The sequence below is a fragment of the Lygodium microphyllum genome, chromosome 21 (assembly GCF_053477565.2).
Source record: "Lygodium microphyllum isolate KBCC chromosome 21, Lygodium_microphyllum_v1.1.10, whole genome shotgun sequence".
Lineage (NCBI taxonomy): Eukaryota > Viridiplantae > Streptophyta > Polypodiopsida > Schizaeales > Lygodiaceae > Lygodium > Lygodium microphyllum.
Genome location: NC_141155.1, coordinates 62,842,532 through 62,859,063, shown reverse-complemented (window position 1 = coordinate 62,859,063; position 16,532 = coordinate 62,842,532). Strand labels below are relative to the sequence as shown.

Below are 16,532 nucleotides of genomic sequence, written 5' to 3'. Positions count from 1 at the left end.
ATGATACAATGATAAACGACTCATCATAGTCCATACAATTGAGAACCACCAAGTAGAACCATGGATACCTGGGTAGTAGGTGATCAAGCCACCACCACTAGAAAGCAACTGAGGAAGGGGTCACCCAACCCTTCCCAAGATCTAAAGAAGAAGATCCCTTCCACGCATTGGACTTCGCCTTGGCTGAAGAATCTAAGTCGGAATCTAAGACAAATGATGCCTAGTCAAAGGAGTCCGCATCCCGCTTTGTCTTCTACTCCTTTTTCTTCCTAGAAACTGCTGACTCTTTGCAATCCTTCTGCAAATGGCCCTTCTTGCCACAACGATAACACTAGGCCTTCGACTTCTTCGTCTTCAGACCCCTCTCTAAAGCTACAAGAGCCTCAACTGAACCTCCATAATGTGACCGAAGTCACTCCTGTAGTCGCAAAGCCGCCTCATGCTCAAGCAGCATCGAGAACACATGATGAAAATTGACAGGAGTCATAGACGTATGCGCCCTCAAAGCATTCACCACTCCATCAAACTTTGGAGGAAGCTTGTAGTGTACCGTACCAACAAGATGTGCCTCTCAAGCAAACTACATAGTCTGAAGTTGGTCTTGGATCTGGGTAACTCGAAGTAGGAATGATTAGATCGTATCTTTGGTTTTAAACTTCATTTGCTGGAGCTAGCCATTAGAGAGTAACAATCCTCATGGTGAAAGGAGTCTCATACATCAATTGCAACTTTAACCATACGTCTAAAGTTATCCTACAAGAGGTGACCGCCAGTAGAACTTCTTTGGAAAAACACCGGAGTAAGGCCGAATAAGCACGGGCATTATCTGAATCCCATGTAAGCACTGCTTCCTCTCATTATTGACTTCATCAAAATCAATTTGAATAGAAGAAGGCCGTTGAGGAAATGCATTAGCTCTGCAAACCACATACCATAACCGCTTCTGGATGAACCAGGCCTTCATCACCACACTCCACGTGTGATAATCAAGTCCATGGAGCTTATCATCAGTGGATGTGCATGGAGGAGCCATCTGTAGAGGATTTAGAAGAAAAGTAGAGAAAAAAATGTATTTGGAAACGAAACACAGCCAAAACACAAGCGGAGATTGCAAAAAGCAAGAGTTCACATATAGTATAACCCAAAATCTAACCAAAATAAGACAAAAGCTACTGCAAAAAGTCAAAAAAAATCAATCAAAAACTACCAAAAACAGCAAAAACGGCCTGAAGTTACAATCGCCCGCCAAGGAGTCAAGTGAAACACCAAAACGTAAGCTGAGTACTACCACAAATAGGCTGAAAATTTGTTACAGTAGTCTGAAAACTGAAAACGTAGGCAGCAAAGGGACTGTAGACAACAAGCGATGGCAAATCTGCAGAATACGCCAGTAAAACAAGTCACTTGGTTGGAGCAATAATTGCTTAATCAGCAAGGGTAAAAACAATCCTGAAATCGGTAAGAATACACAGCAAGATAACAAACCTTGAGCTCTGATACCATGTCGGAAGTGGTGCAGAATGGAAGCATAAACATGTGCTGAAATAAACTGCTGAAACACAAGACAAAAAAGAAAAGAAAAGAAAGAGAGAACACAATACAAATGAGAACTCAGATGTATGCTCAAGAAATGGAATCCATGGATCAGACACAAGATTATCGCATACAACAGTGAGTCATTGGCTACGTGGGCACCGGCACCGGCTCCTCTCTCCATGGGACCTCCAAGTGGTGAACTACCAAACTAAAGACTGTCGCATACAACAGTGAGTCACTGGCTGCGTGGGCACCGACACTGGCTCCTCTCTCCATGGGACCTCCAGGTGGTGAACTATCAAACTAAGGAGAAGGAGCCCAAAATATATAGGCATGAATAATGCCATAAAATATGTCAAGTTGGCCAACATTTAATGTTGGCCAACCAGCATCAATAAATGCTACACAATAAAAATGCCTGAAATATCTACATAATGTGCCCAGCCCACAATACATGCTCAAACTCACACATAAGCTAACATACCCTGCTAACAGTACAATGGAGAGATCAATCCAAGACTTTGAGTTAGTAACCACGGCTTGACATCAAATTCAAACAACAACACAAATAGTGACATCGAATTCAAAATCTTAGGTTTAGGATCTACAATTGTGACCTAATTATGATTTTTGTTATGACCTAGAGTTGCTATGGTTCAAGAGTAGTAAATTAAGAGCTTTGGTCTAGGATATTCTTACATATGCCCCACAATTGATAGGGACTAACAAAGGGTAATTGACATGGAACAAGATATCTTGCAACGTAGCTTTTGACTAACACAAATTGCCCTTGAGATGGACTCTTCAGTGAAAATCATTGGGCTCAAGCTTCATAGTGATAAAGATGTTCATTGGGATATAGGTTTGAGGGTATCCATGCATAGAGGTCTCTTTTTTTTGTGGCTGCTAGGACAAGTGCCATCAAGAGAGCCACTTACTCACAGTCACAATATCCTATGGCGGGTGATGTTGCCATGGCAATCACTCGAGAATGAGCACACTTCTAGACAGAAAGCAATAACCGAAACACCAAGGGTGAGCTATCATGGGCTATAGCCTTGTAAAGAATCTTCCCACAACTAGTCTTGAATATGGATAAGTAGAATGCAACTAAGGGCAACTACAATTTCAATGTGGAAGATTGTGATATGCCAAGCATTACCAAGCAAATGACAACGTGCAACCTTACATATATTTATACATATTTATAGTACTTTACTTCCGATATCATATGCATAGAATATAGGCCAATTATACTTGGCAATAATTGGGACCAAGGTCTAAAAGACGTGGATTTTTGGGAAAAAGGGTCAATTCAAGATGTCTAGGTTTTATATTGCATAGCATCATATTACCAAAATCTATGAGTTATCACCAAAACACATACTTCTACTTGATTTTTCTTAAGAATTTAAAGAAAATATTAGGGCCGCATATGTGATTGAAGCTTGTATTTGAATGATACTCCAATCTTCCTTTTATACTTAGTGCATGTGACATATGGAATAGAATTTTTTAAAAACTAATCACCTATTCCAAGTGAATGGTCACACACAATCTTTCCACAACTATCAGAGAATTTAGGTTCATGGATAAAAGCTACAAAAAGCTGATCGAAGGTGCCTCCTCGAGAGGACTGAGGAACACTCCAAGGATAGGGTGTGCATGGATTGCAAAAAGTGTAGTTCTTGTTCTTGTGTTAAGCAAAAAAACTATTGTGAGATTGCAAGTATATTCCACAATAATGCAGTTATAGTATGAATATATACAAAACTTGCATATAATTCACTTTCACATGCCATCTGATCAGCCGTCACCATCGGACATGAGTAAAACAGGTTGTATAAAATATAAGTGCAAGCACTATTGAGTTACATTCAGTAACGAGACTGATTTAGAAAACAGCAGTCACCACTGGATGACATAAACAGTATGCCAAAGAGCAATCCTGAGATTAGAGTGGACTTCACACAGGACAAGTAGACTTCACATGGTATTTTGACCAGTTGTCAATCAGAGTTTTTTTTTTAAGTCTTATGTTTAAATGATGTTGCACAGAAATTGCTGAATTTCTTTGACACCAAATTGGAACATGAATTAATAAGTTATCTTTAATCTTTCTGCAATGTGACCACAGAAAAATAGAAATTTAGCTGGACCGAGAGAGGGAAACCTGTTGACGACAGACAGGACATCGATTATCATTTTCCATCCATTTGAGAATGCAAGAAGTATGAAAATGATGTCCACATCTTAAGCTTCTCCTTTGCTTCTCACTCTCATAATCTGAAAAGCAAACATACAGAAATCAACAAACCAGGTCTCTTGCTACAGACAATATACTCAACTCAAACATCAAATGCACAACTATGGGACCATTTTTTCAAAAACTTGATAGTAAAAAATGCCCTGGCCCCTTGCCACTTGCTGTTAATGCATCAATCATGTTGCCTAGTTTCATCATGGCTAGCTTATTAAAGTATTTGCAAGTCCTATCATTCTCAAAACCGGCATGAACCTGGGCACACAAATCTCTAATCAGAAAGATCCTACCAGCAACAGATAGAGAGGGATTACCATCCAAGCAGGCTCCACAAGATTGCCGATCTACTACTCCATCTCTTGAAACCCTTGAAGCTGCAGAAGAGACGGTGACAGGTCCACTTTGTTGTTGCTCTTCAAGCATTTTCTTGATTCTACGCACAGCCCTCGCTTCATTTGCAGAAACTGAATCTGATGATAGTAACAGCTTATCCATTACCTTAACAACAGCCTCAACATCCCTAGAGCTTGCTGGTGATGATGATCTTCCGGTAGACTGAGGAGCCACCTCATGCGATGGGATATTTGCACACCGTGCATGCATGAAAAACCCACACTGTTCACACCCATACATCCATTTGGATGATTCCTGTCCACATTCTGAACAGAGAGCTCTCTTTGCTCGTTTCTCTGGCCTATACAGAAGCTTCAGGCGATGCTCAGGATGCTTCACATGAAGAGGGTTGCAAGGTGACATTGCACAGAAAATGTGGATGTCATATTTACAGGTAGAGCAATGATAGACGAGCTTCTCAGCCTCTTGACCACAGCCATCGCACCAACAGGGTCCCGAGCCAGGATAGGCCTCTCCTTTGGTGGTGAGCATGAGGGGGTGCTTGTGGCTAGGGTGCTGAAGGAAACGGGGAGCTCGAGCGCAATGTGGATGCAGGTCGTAGTTGCACAAGCTGCAGTTGTAAACTGAGGGATAAACGGAGTCCCCACAGCCGTCACATGTGTGCGTGCTGTTGCTGGCTAGCGTTTGGAAAGTGAGAGGATGCTTGAAGTGGGAAAAATGGGAAGTATGCTCTCCTGTTGCAACACAAGTCGGATGCAAATCAAAATAACAGGCACTGCAATGGAAGACAGAGCCACTCCCACGCTCATGACAAAGGTCACACAAGAAGAAGCCGGTGGGATATGGCGGATCCTGCAAGAAGACCAGCCTATGCATCATTCTTCGCGCTCCTTTCCTAGTCTCTGATCATGAACATTGCGTCCTGTAATGTATGGTCAATATCCTCTTCTAGCCCGAGTAATCAATATCCCTATCCATCCCCTTTATGTACAGACATGTCTGCTACCTCTTGGCGTAGCACGGACCAAAATGCCTTTCTCTTTTCCTTCTTTTGCAGGGGTTTGGCACTTCTACAGCAAAGCTTCCGTCTGAGCTTTTGTACTGCTTGAGCAAAGCTGCATTTTCAGTCTTTTTAAAGACCCAAAACCCAGGATCTTACTATGAAGCAAACTTAGCACCCATCACAGCGTTGTGATGAAGATTTTGGAAGACAGAATTGTCGCTTTACCTCAGTAGAACTGCGACTGCAAGAAAAGACCTTTTGGCACCTTTTCAGCAGAGGAATAGAGTGGGAAGTCGGCTGTGGAGATGCCACTCTCAAGCAGCATTGGGCTTGTCAGAGCAAGCAAAGCATGGGGAAAACTCAACTTCCAAATCATGTGAGCAGAGGAAGAAGAAAGGGCCTAAAGGCTGAGCTTCTGGCACCGTAGTCTATGCATCAGATGGAACAGGGCTCTGTGTCATTAAAGGTCCATCCACCTGCCGTTCCTTTTTTCTGGTTCTCTGAGAGTCTCAGAAGGAGTACTCAGACTTCAGACAGGCTGAGCTTCTGGCAGACTGACACCATAGCCTACGCATCAGACGGAACAGGGCTCTATGTCATAGAAAATTCCATCCATCTGCCCTTCTTTTTTCCTGGTCCTCGCAGAGTCTCACACTGCCTCGGGGGGGGGGGGGGGGGGGGGGGGGCGCTGAGTCCTCAGACTCCAGAGAGATACCACTTAGAAGTGCTGCACCGCACCACGAGTGAGCCCCCTTCTCGAACTCCACTTCTGACAAAGACAGCCGAGAATGCGAGTGAGAATCATCTTCGCCTTATGACAAAAATGTGGGTTCTTTTTCTTTTAAATTTTCTACGGCTTCTTCGAGAAGAAGGCAGGAAACGAGGAAAGCTGGTGCTGGCCGAGGTGGTGGTGCAGTCCTCTTTCTGCTTCTAGGTTACCTATACCTAGCTATGAGGCTAAGCGCGCCATGCGTGGTTTTTAATAGTCTCACATGGTCGGGATGAATCATAGGATGGAGTCTGGAGTCTGGACACAAAGGGGGGTTGGTGTTACCCGGCTAACACCAACCGCTAACGCTTCCCACCACCAGAAGGGTTTAGCGCAGCTAGCAATCTCTGTGCTGTGTGGGACTCCAAGGAGCTGTTTCTTGCGAGGACAGTGTTCTCATGGGGTTACATGGGGCAGTTTTTTTAAAAAAACAAACACCCTCCAAGGTCACCATCAGGGAGGTTTCTTGTTTTTTCGAAAAACCCACCACCCTCGCATTGACAAAACAACCGCCCCAGACCTCTAAGCTCAACCTTTCCCATTTTTGGGAGAAGGTTTCATGGAACACCTTCACCATCCCAAAATTCAGGGAAAAGTAATGTATTTTAATTAATATTTTCTTTGGCCTGTGTTTTTGGAAATGCGAAACTCTCTACAAAACTATTTCCTATTGGAAACCACACATGAATTTCATGGCTCTTCAATTTCCTTGAAGAGTATGCTACGGGATGGCCTTCTTGCATGCACCCGAGAAAGGCAAGCAGTTGTTATCTCTACTTTTTAAAAAGGTAAACCCAACCAAAAATATAAGCCCAACTGTTACAATGTGATTACCAAGAAATTGTTGCCAAAAAATGTCCCGCCAAAAATTAGTTGGTACAACATATTTTAAAACTCGTGATGTTAAACATGTGTATAGTATATAGAGTAATTGTGTTTTTTTTTTGTTCCTTATGTTTCTTTTTTTCTCCCTATAATTTTTTTATGATAAAAAACAAGCTATTGTATTTAAACATTTTAATATTTCGCAAAAGGTTTAGGCTTTGAAAGTTGGAAGGGATTTTCAAGACAAAGGTAAACTTGTAAAAGGTAAAGTTTAAATATTTAAAATTTTAGGGAGACTAAAAAAGCTTTCAAAAATAGCAAAGAGAAAAGTTTACAGGGTTTAAACCATAACCTCTTATGTGGGAGTCAAGCTTCCCCCATTACTCCATATATTATACACAATCTTAATTGCTTGCTTTTTTTAGTGTAGCTTGGATTGTAAATCCCAGCTCTCCAGGGTCTTTAAGACCTTATGGGAGAGAGTGTTGAGCCCCCCCTCTCCCCTTGGGCATCCCCTCTCCCACCGATTTTTAAAATATCATTCAAACAAAAAACTCCCACTTTCTCGAGTGGTTGTCGCCACTCTACCCTAAGAGACTCTTTACACATAAACCACACATGTTTCATTTTACATGGGTAGGTGGTCCTAAATTGCACCAAAATTGTGTTCACCCTGACTAAATGGCATCAGTGCAATGTGTGACTTTCAATCGATTGGGCCTATCCACCACCTCTTAAACAAATCAAACCAACTTTATAAATCTAAGGTGCACATAAGCCCCTACAATGCTTCATCGACCCCATTGCCACCATCTGAAGCTTCTTCCTGGCCTCACCAACCTTCATCTCCACACAGGCCCATTTGGCCTTTCTTCTCCCCCTCTCCCCTCTTGACTTCCAGCACCTACAAGCTTAAGAGGCATTTCTTCCATTCTTCCTCCCCTCTCTCCTCTATTACTCTTAGCTCTTGTGAGCTACAAGTGTAGCTTCTTCCTTCTCAATCACATTGTAAGTGAATGTTCACAATCCACTCTATGCTTTCGATGTTAAAGTTCAATTCATGGTAGGCATGCAATGAGTTCATTTCACTGTGATCTACAATTTCTTTGCAATTTTCGATCTTAATAGCATACTTGCCTACTTCAATGTGTTGATCTTATTCTTATTATTTTTGCAATGCCTTTTCTACAACCATGCAATCGTCAATGATCTCTACAATTCTTTTGCTGGACATTACCATGCTCTAGCTGTGGCAACAAACACTCTAGTCTCTAGATTCACCTCCTCCTTTCTACTCATTACATGTTGGTGCTTCTAACTAAAGACGATAATGCACCATCATCCTTTGTTATCTCCTTCTTGTGCACCTTGTGCCACATTATTAGCAATCCTTGCATGGGATGGACCCACCCTCGCATTGGACAATGGTATGTCAAGCCAAGGCCACTACATTGGTGGCCCAACTTTTAGGCATGGTGTTCTCAAGTTAATTAGTGCTTCCAATCTTTCTTTAAATTGCCACCCACACTCTTGTCCCATTTGTCTAAACTACTTTGCCCATTTTTGGCTCAAGGAAATATCATTTCTTCTCTCCTCCAAGTTTGTGGTCACTAATTCCCAATCAAGCAAAATTTTGAAATTGCTTTGATGTACCTTGCCACTAGATGCTCCTACAAGGTGGTTTCAAAGCAGTTCGAATATGGAGTGTCCACAGTCTTAGAATTTATGGATGCCTTCATCGAAGCCTTACTTCCTTTCCATGCTTCCTTTCCAGAACCAGTTCATCAAGTGGCCTTCCATGCCCAATGAGATGGCTATTTTGAAAGCAAGCACGAAGCAACAACAAGGATTGCCTAATTGTTGTAGTGCAATTGATCACGCCCATATTTGCATGGACAAGCCGGCCCATTAGTTGTCCACCACTTGGTTTGATCACAAGGGGAAGTACTCCATGATATTTGCATAACATTGTGGATTTCAACTTGCAATTCATAGAAATATATGCAAGGTTTCTAGGTGCTACAAATGATAAGCATGGCTACAAGACTGAGCATTCTTCGACCTCGCACAATCCAAATTACAACTAAATGGATCTTGTTTCATTAATCTAGGTTACAACATTAGGGGGTACATTACAAAGGATGGTGGGTACTATCAATTGCCTTGGTTGCTTATTCCTTGTCAAGCACCTTTGTCACCCTAGTAAGCATGCTACAACTACCAGCTCTCATCAACATAGATGGTTGTGGAACATGCCTTCAACCACTTGAAGAATGCATGGCAGGTTGTCAATGGGATCATCCCCAACCCTAACATCTACAAGGTTCCTAAATTGATTGCCATTTGTTACATTTTACCCAACATGGCAATAGATCATGGCCTTCGCATGCTAGAAGATTTTGTTGCCCATGCTTTGGAAGCTTATCATGTGAATCAACATGACCCTAACAATGCTTACATAGCAAAATCAACAAAGAGGCCATTGCTATGTACTTGGACAAGCTTCATGGCATTCATGAGTAATATGAGCTTGCTTCTCACTCATGCTCTTGTGGATTAACACTCGCATTGGCCCATCTAAAATTTCCTTGAGCATGTATTTTCATCCCTCTTCTTAAATTAAGTGCATTCTTCAAAGAAAGAGTATGTTTATATGACTTTTGTATTCCAATCATATAGATTCCTTTGTGTTTTTTTAATTGTGCATTGTTGTGCGAGGCCATGGACTTTGCTTTTGCATTAAAACCTACCAAATTGCACTCTTTGCATTTGAGTGGAGACAATTAACATACAATTTGAATGAGACTATCTTCAAGTTCTAAACACAATACAAGGTTGAAATTGTAAAGCACAAACCAAGCCTTTTATTTAAAAAAAGAAGCAATGTCAATATAAAACAAGGCAACACATGGGCCCATACATGAACTACCAAATAGGAATGTCCATGGCAAAAAATAAGAGGATGCATGTGAGATATCATCTCCCATTTATTGTCACTCATTCATTTGCAAGTCAAGGCTATCATGTGAAATTGCTCCATGAAACCTATCATCTATTCTAGTGTCCTTTGCACGCCTTGCACTTGCTCCCTAGTGGCCTCAATGAAACGCTTCTAAACAACAATGAGATCTCACACTTGCGCTTGTTGATCCGAGGACCATTCTTAATGTTGCTCTCATTCAATGGTCTTAATAACATTCTTGTTGATCTCATGGAGGTCCTTCTTTATCAAGTTTTTCCTTGTCTCCTTGCAAACCCTTTTCTTTGCAATGTAGTTCACATTCTTCACTACACTACTACCAATAGCATTTGCTAAATTGACTGGCATCAAAGCTCCCTTTTCCTTTCCATTGCCATTGAGTATGTCTACAAAGTAATAAATAATGTTCATATCTATAGTTCAACTTCACAACATATGGTATTGTAAAACAATCCAAAATAAAACACAATTGCAAAAAAACATATCAATCTCTGTCATCAAAGAATCTACAACTATTGGACTAGGGTCAACGAGGACATCCTAAACAAACCTTTCCTGGATGATATTGAAGAGGCCCTTGTCAAATGTATTTGGAAGACCATCCTCTTCCCTCTCCACAATGTCCATTTGAGCCCATTGGCTACATCTAAATGCACCCCCTTGTCCCAATCATGGATCTTCTTGTACTTCAAAAAGCAATTTTCCCACTTGTCACAACTTTGTAATGCAATCTTTTGGACTCCTTCCTTGCACCAATCAGAGATCCACTTCCAACAGTCATTCAGCGAGACAAATTGTTGTGTCCTCTTCACATCCGACACCTCATCATCCAATCTTCTCTTTGCATTAGCAACAAGCACAACAAACTTCTCTATTGTCAAGTAGTCTTTGCTCCCATTGGAGGATTTTGATCCCACCAACTTCTTTCATATTGCTTTTCTAGACACGTGCTTTTTGAGTTTGTAATTAGATGCTTGCAATGTGCATACTCAAAGGAGTACAAATGAGCGATGTCACTTGCAAAGAATCATGGGCAAGGGGTGTAGGATCTATAAAGGGTGATTCAAGCTATGATTGTCATTGTTGTGAGAGTGTGCAACGAAAAGAGGAAAGTGAACACAGAGAGAAGGAGGCAAACAAAGAATGTAGGAGAGAGAAGGAACAATGTGATTGCAATAATTGGTACAATGTTGCAATGGTCATCCCCCCAATATAGAGCTCTATGCATCAGTGTGGGTGCTAGACAGTAGCAGGGGGATGAGAGAATGAGGAGGGCTAGTTAATCACAAAGGATCAATGATGTATAATGGATAATGAAAGTGGGAGGGCATATAAAGACACACCTGGCCCAAACTGAGGCTCACAAGTAGGAGATGACTACACAAGGAACACATGATTGCTAACAACCCCCTCTAACATCCTAGATGTGGTGGATAGCCAAAGAAGATGCTGATCATCAGAGGGTGGCAAGAAGAGTGCCAATGCCAATGTAGTTAGTTAATGAAGAAAGCCAGCAAGGAGCAAGACCCCCTCTCCAAATAAACACTTGATCAAATGGAAGGCCACCAAAGGGCAATGGAAATGGAGAGGCCTTGAATGGAGCACTCTAGAAAACTCTAATTATGAGACGATAGTGAGGAACTATTAGAGGCACCATAAGCTACATAGAAACACTAGGGACCAAGGGCCAAGTAGTAGGGAATGGTGGCTTGATGACGAAGAAAAGGGGTAGCCGCATAAAAGAAAGGCCCAAAGGAGACTGGAAACCCAGAAGAAACTTCTCATGATCCTGGGAAGCCCCCTTTGAAACACAAAGGGCCAAGAAATCTGTAACTAGATCACCAATGTTGTCCCTCTCTAAAAGGGAAGAGAGGTACAATGAGAGGTACAAAGGAACCACTAGAGGTGATGGTGGGGGATGGAATTGAAACTCAGGATAAATAGTACACAATCAAGAATAGGTGCGGCTATAGAAAGATGCCATAGATAGTCCCCCTCTCTGGCCAACCTGTCACAAAAGTGGCTCCTATAGAAGAATCCCCAACAAAGATGGCCTGACCAATGAAGACAACACAAGTCTCGATTTCTAGGAAGGCCATAAACTGAGAAGAGAGGAAATCCCAAGTCAGGAACATATATGGCCTCAGAAATGGATCTTGATGGACAATCAAACAATAGAGGCAAGGTACCAACACCACTAATAGGCAACAAAGAAGTGCCACTAGTAGTGACGATACCCTCTAACGGAAGAACTTATAACAAACCACCTCGAGGAGTTATAGAACTCAATACAGTACTAGCAATGAGCCAAGGCTACTCAAATGAAGAGATAGTCAAAGAAGGCTCCTCCACCTGATAAATGTGTAGAAACACTAACTTAGTGGAAATAGCGGCGGGTGACAAAGTAGAGGTTAATGAAGGCTCCAATGTAAATCCACCCTTCACTCTTGGACAAAGGTGAGGGTATATCCTTTAGCACTTCTCCTTGGGGTGCCAGCTCTTCCCACAATGAGGACATGTGGGATATCCTCTACGCTTCTTTGAAAGGGAGCGACGGATCGAAGGTTGGACTCGAGAGCTATGGCGGGAGAGCAAGAGCAAGAAAGGGAGAGACTAGAAATGGGAACTCCAATAGTCACAATGTGTGACCGGGCCTTCCTTTATTTAAACTATCACTAAAAGAATAAAGAATAAAGTGATGGTGATAGGAGCCCGCCACCTGCAGTGTGCAGTGGCGGTGACTGTTAGTGTAGTAATACATGGGTGGCTAGGCAGAGGTGCCTTTACCCCCAACAACCTCTCACTTAAAGGCGAATCTGCCCCAGTGAGGAGTAAAAAGGAAAAAAAAAAAGACAGTACAACATGTACACATGTACAACAGGATGAGGAAAGACATCATCTCATCCATGCACAACAGGATGAGGAAAGATGTCATCTCATCCCATGCCCATCAACCTCCTGAGGAAGGCAAAGCGCTCTATAGAGAGGCTTTTCGTGAGCAGATCTGCAGGATTCTGATCAGTCGAGATCTTGACAAGATCAACAGACTTGTCCTCAACGACCCCACGTATGAAGTAATACCTCACCTCAATATGTTTCGTCTTCGCATGGAAGATCGGGATTCTTGGCTAACTGAATAGCACTCATAGAATCCGAATGCAGTGTAGGGATAGTATCAATACCAAGGTCAGCAACTAAACGACCCAACCAAATGGCCTCCTTGCAAGCCTCAGTGGCTGCAACATACTCGGCCTCTGTAGTAGAAAGGGCCGTGCATTTTTGCACCCTGGACATCCAAGAAACAGCACCTCCAGCATAGGTGAATACATAGCCGGAAGTCGACTTCCTACTATCTACATGTCCTGCATAATCAGAGTCAGTGTACCCCATGACTCCTGTATCCTGGCTGCCATAGCATATGCACATATCTGCAGTGCCCTTCAGGTTCCTCATGATACCCTTCATGGCATCCCAATGCTTCTTTCCAAGTGTAGCCATATAGCGTGCCACAACACCAACTGCAATGGCAATATCTGGATGAGTGGCTATCATGGCATACATAAGACTGCCCACTGCGGATGCATAGGGAATCTTGGCCATCTTGGTCTTCTACTCTTCTGTCTGCAGATAATTAGCCTATGATACCTTCACATAAGAAGGCAATGGACAGCCAATAGGCTTTACGTCTTGCATGCGGAAGTGCTCAAGGACTTTATGAATGTACTCCCTCTGTGACAAGTAGAGGAGTCCCTGATGCCTGTCGCGTCTAATGCACATACCAAGTATGTGAGCGGCCTGTCCTCCCAGATCTTTCATCTCAAAGCTCTTCTTGAGCTGAGCCTTAAGAGCATCTAGCTCATCATGAGCTTTCCCTGCTATATCAGCATATCATCCACATAGAGTACCAAAATCAATAAAGAACCATCACGGGCTTTCTTCGTGTAAAGACACAGATCCATAGCACTCCGGCTATAGCCCTGTGACTGCATAAAGGCATCAAGCTTATGATACCACTCCCTAGGTGCATGTTTCAAGCCATAAATACTTTTCTTTAATTTGCACACTATGTGCTCTCTACCAAGTTCTACAAAGCCCTTAGGTTGCTCCATATAAATCTCATCATGTAAGTCCCCATGTAAGACAGCCGTCTTGACATCCATCTGGTATAAATCCAAGTCAAGCTGAGCAACCAAAGCCAAGACTAAGAGCAGGGTGGTCATCTTAACCACAGGAGAAAAGACCTCATCAAAGTCCACACCATGCTCCTGCTTAAAACCCTTTGCTACCAATCTAGCCTTGTATACCGACTTGGGGTGTCCAGGGGTACTTTTCAGCTTGCACACCCACTTGCATGGCAAAGCCTTCTTGCCCTTTGGCAAGGAAACCAAATCCCAAGTGTCATTCTTATGCAGGGAGTCTATCTCAGACTGCATAGCCCTCTCCCAGGAGTGACTGTCACCCCTGCACATAGCCTCATCATAAGTGAAAGGCTCTCCTGCATCTGTAACCAAGACATAATGCATCGAGGGCTGAAATCTATCAGGTGGACGTCTGTCTCTAGTAGACCGTCTCATGGCAGGCTCTGCTGCCTGCCCAGTTGCCTGTCCAACACCTTGACCATGAGGATTTGCTGCAGCTGTAGGCTGTCCAACTGGCCGTGCAAGAGCTCTCGGCTCCTCCTGAAATATGACCCTGCGGATCTCAACAACTCTCTCAGGCTACCTATGCATCTTGTCTTCATGAAGTATACTGCGTACACACTCCTGGATGGTTCTATTCATTCGCTCAGCCAAACCATTCTGGGGGGGTGTAGGGGGCGGTCAACTGATGCTTAATATCCCTCTCATCACATAACTGATCAAAAGCACGTGAGACATATTCAACCCCATTATCTGTCCTTAGGCATTTTAGCCTATACCTAGACTGGTTCTCAACCAATGCAAGCCATCTCTGAAACACAGCCAAGACATCGAATTTCAGCTTAATGGGATAAGCCCAAACTTTCCGTGAAAAATCATCTATGAACGTAACAAAATACTTTGCACCACCCATAAACTGGCAAGGCATGGGCCCGCAGACATCCGAATGTACCAATGCCAAGGGCTCACTCATGCATGGCCTACTAGACTTCTTATGCATAGACCTAGTCTGCCTGCCATAAAGACAATGCTCACATGAATCAAAACATGCATAATCAAGGGGCAGTAAGTACTGCAAACTAGAAAGCATTTTCATTCCCTTCAAAGACATATGGCCCAAATGGGCATGTCAAAGAGATACATGTGGGATAGAACCCACAGACAAAACATGATCAAGGAAAGAAGCTGATACAATCAAGGGGTAGAGACTGGCAGCCTTGGCACCTCTCGCAATCACAAGTCTGCCACGAGTGATCTTCCATGCAGAGTCTCAAAAAGATACATGATAACCTGCGTCATCAAGCTGTCCAGCTGACATGAGATTGCGTGTCAAAGCAGGTACATGACGTACATCCTGCATAACAAAACTGTTGCAGAAGGAAACTGCAGCCTAACATCACCAATGCCCACAATATCAAGAGAGCTATCATTACCCAAGCGCACAATACCCGAAACAGTACGGTATGAATGAAACCACTCTCGGCAAGGTGTCATATGAAAGGATGCACCTGAGTCCAAGAGCCAACACTGTGCATACATAGAGTGTATCTCTGTCATCTACGAAGCACTAGAAGAAGCTGTAAGGATATAATTATCATCATCAACATCCTCAGGTTGCATAACATTGATCTCTTCAATTTTAACACTGGACTTTGTAGGCACTATGCTACGATCAGAAGACTTATCCTGCACTTTGTCTTTCCCCTTATCTTTGCGCCTTTCATTGCGCAATTCATGGCATTGTGGCCTAATATGGCCCTTTTTCCCACAATGGTGACAAGTAACATCTGCATTCCTACCACGAGATTTGCTAGGTGACTTCCCACGAGACTTGGATCGAGATTTCTGAGAATCCCGTCCATGACCACTACCACTGCCATGCTTTCCATATCCATCATTCCTGCCTCTAACTGTCATAGCATGTGACATACGAGAGGCATCCAAATTCTTACAATTAACCTCTTCTTGCAGAAGAGCACTCTCAACATCAGATAATTTCAAGGTAGTAGTAGAGGCACATAATGCAGTGCGGAATACATCCCGTGACTCATTAAGAGTACCAAACAAGAAAAGAGGAATGACATCCTCTGCAAAAGTGATGTCCTGCGAAGTCAAGTTCTTGAGTATAGCATGGAACTGGCTCAAGTGAGTATACATAGTCACATTCTCCTTCATGCGGCGCAGATCCATAAGCTGCTTCAGCCAATACATCTGAGTCGCTGGACTTTTATTGTCATAGAGATTTTTAATCTTATCCCACAACTGCCATGCACTCTGTTCTTCCTCAAAGACATTATAGTGAACTTGTTTTGTGAGAGACAATACAATAGTAGACTTGCATAACTCATCAAGCTCAAGCCATTCCTCATCTGGTATAGTTGCAGGCGGATGCCCGCTTAATCTCAAAGGTGTGATCTACGATTTCTGCACCAACACCTACCAAATCTGGCTCTTCCAATAAGAGTAGTTCGTACCATCAAGCTTAGTGATGTTGAAAATAGCATGATCAGTGGACGAACTCGTCATAATGCAGGCTGAAAGACTGTAGACAGTTCAAAACTGCTTGCTGTTTAATGTAGAAAATGACCAAAAAATCACCAAAATCAAGGGAAAATAGTGAGGAAAGTGGAACCAAAGCTGTTGCCCACCAAGTACTAGTGAAA

The 16,532-nt window shown here is 42.8% G+C and overlaps 1 protein-coding gene across 1 annotated transcript in view; it reads right to left on the bottom strand.

Annotated features, from left to right (window-relative positions):
• The window catches only part of LOC148018075 (uncharacterized), a 31,342-nt gene extending 25,144 nt beyond the window's left edge, over positions 1-6,198 (bottom strand). The window contains exons 1-2 of the mRNA XM_087661834.1: positions 4,114-6,198; positions 3,710-3,822 (exon numbers count right to left, since the gene is read on the bottom strand). Coding sequence (XP_087517960.1) covers positions 3,710-3,822; positions 4,114-5,032 — 1,032 coding nt within the window. The 5' untranslated portion in view covers positions 5,033-6,198. The remainder of the gene's footprint in view (positions 1-3,709; positions 3,823-4,113) is intronic.
• Positions 6,199-16,532: the final 10,334 nt, after the last annotated feature.